Raw genomic sequence first — 2374 nt, 5'->3', positions numbered from 1 at the left:
GGCCACGGCCGCCAGCACCGGCAGGTCCCTGTCCCTGATGTACGAGTCCGAGAGGATCGGGGTCGCCTCCTCCGAGGTGAGTCTGCGGTCGCCGGGGCTCCTGGGGGCTCGACCGGTCAGCCAGGACGGGTCTTGTACTTTGGTGACTGGACGGTCGGTAACAATCTGTTAGTTACGTACAGACGCACGTTTTCACACCCGAAAGGGCCAGTTTGCCCCTGGCGATCTCCTGAGCTTAGTCCACAGGGTTGTTGTTTTTCTACGCCTCGTCAGGGGTCATTTCCACGCTGTTCGGTCCAGGTAAGTAGGGATTCTAGACAGCAGACCCCGGGTTAGGGACGTGGAGGGTCTGTTCCTTTTACACATTCCCTGGACAGAAACCTGGCCCGTGGCTTCAGCCCTTCCTCCTGGAGTGACCCAGCGAGGACTGTGCCTGCTGGTGTCAAGCGTCCGAGGAGATGGACCTTGGGTTCTTCCCGGCACTGAGCGCTCCTCCGCCTCGCTAGGAGGGGAGTGAAGGTCTTGTCTGCCTGGACACTGCTGAGTGCGCCGGAGCCCTAGTCTGGTCGAGTCTAGGGCCTTACGTTTCCTTTCCGATCCCGACGAAAATGTCCTAGAGAGACGGGAGCGGTCTGTGACAGTCTGCCGTCCCAGCTCAGCTTCTGCAGTTCTTCTTAACGTCCATAGGTGGTTTCAGAGAGTAGGACCTTGGGTAAGAGCTGTTCTTTCTTAGGCACCACATTCTCGCCTCAGCGTACTAATGAAACAGTTGTGTTGGGCATTTCTTTAGGAAGTTTTTAAAAATGTAATAATCTGTGATTGCTATATCAGCTAAAAATAATTCAACTTAAGCATTTGTAGTTCTGGAAGCTAAAGCATCATGTTCTTCCCTGGGTCTCTTCGTAATTCTGTTCTCTGAGAAAGTTCCCTCTGACCTGGTCACTTACAGTCTTGGACAGTTTTGAGGTCCGTCCCATCATTCTCCCGTTACCACTTCCTTGGGTTATCTCCCTTCCCCACTTCTCCTTATCACCAGATCCCTCAGTGGTCCACCTGCCTGTCTTTAGCCTCATTGAGGAAGTTTTGCTTGTGTCTACTGGATTCCTACATTACAGTCTAAATGGAAAATGTTGACTTAAATTTGGGAGGATTGCCTGAGGTCTTAGGGCCCAGGTGGAGGGGTCACTTGATTAAGGGTCCCAGGCCCAAGGAAGCCACCTAAGAACTGTTTAAAAAGCCATCTTTGGGGACTTTCCTGGTGGTCCAGTAGTTAAGACTGTACTTCCAATGCAGGGGACGTGGGTTCGATCGCTGGTCAGGGAACTAAGATCCCACATGCCAAGCAGCACAGCCAAAAAAAAAAGACATCTTTGGCACCTGAGAACAGGTGAAGTAGGAAATCAGAGTGACAGAAAGTAGAATACTGTGGCAGAGGATACCCTGGAATCTGGCTTCTAAGGCTAAGGTGTAGATAGGAGGAGGAGGAGGGACGTTCCCAAGGAAGAGAAGAGTCACGCAAAGGCACTGGCCCAACGCCACAGCTCCTGAGCAGGAAAGTGTCGCCCAGGAAGCCTTCCAGGAAAGGGCCTGGAGGAGGAGCTTAGGACCCGGTACAGTCAGAGGGAAGGTCAGGAGTGCCAAAAACACAGAGGATGATGTTGTTTCATAAGGATTGTGGTGACAAACCCCATGCTGCCCCCAAAGTTTCTTCTTTCCTGTAATGGGGACCATGAGAGCAAAGACAGAGTGTCACCTCAGGCCGTGAGGCTTGGCATGGCCAAACCAGGTGTTGCTGTGAGGGGTACGGTATGATCATGACTGAGCAGGTGACAGGCTCTGTCATCAGTGCGATTACACATGGAATTTTTCCAGGATTGAATCAGTTCTCAATTATTGGAGGCCCTGGGAGGCAGGAATGGTCAGCACTCCCGTCTCCACCCTACCCCATAATCTCCAAATTGTCTTACTGTCTTTGAATCCCTTTCATCGCTCTTTCATTCCCCTGGGGGATGGGGGGGTGGGGTTGGTGGTGAGCTCTGTCCCAGCAGACCCAAATCACCACTAAACTAACCTCCTAACTTAGACAGGTGCCCGTCACATACCCAGCTGAGAGGTGCCGAAACAGGACACATGTTTTAAACGGTGAGGACTTTACTTTTTTAGGCCCAGCGTGGCAGCAGCGGGAAAGTTACTTAGTCAGGTCACCTCTAGTGAAGGAGAGCTGCCCTTCTCCTGAGAAACCTATAGGGTTCACCTCTCTGGAAGGCTCTTGCCTCAGGTCCTGACCCCACAGGATAGAGGAGAGGTGGGCCGGCCTGGGGAGTACAGTGCAGAACCATAGAGACTTGTAGGCCACATGGCTTTCCACTTCTCA

At 52.5% G+C, this 2374-nt stretch overlaps 1 protein-coding gene across 1 annotated transcript in view; it reads left to right on the top strand.

The window, feature by feature from the left end:
• The window catches only part of SNAP29 (synaptosome associated protein 29), an 11033-nt gene that overhangs the window by 318 nt on the left and 8341 nt on the right, over positions 1-2374 (top strand). Inside the window, exon 2 of the mRNA XM_007451005.1 lies at positions 1-76. This exon is cut by the window's left edge and continues 20 nt beyond it. Within this exon, the coding sequence (XP_007451067.1) occupies positions 1-76 (76 nt within the window). The remainder of the gene's footprint in view (positions 77-2374) is intronic.

This window comes from Lipotes vexillifer, unplaced genomic scaffold, assembly GCF_000442215.2.
Source record: "Lipotes vexillifer unplaced genomic scaffold, Lipotes_vexillifer_v1.1 scaffold1783, whole genome shotgun sequence".
Taxonomy (NCBI): Eukaryota; Metazoa; Chordata; class Mammalia; order Artiodactyla; family Lipotidae; genus Lipotes; species Lipotes vexillifer.
Note: the sequence above shows the minus strand (reverse complement) of the source record. Positions and strands in the feature narration are given on the sequence as shown.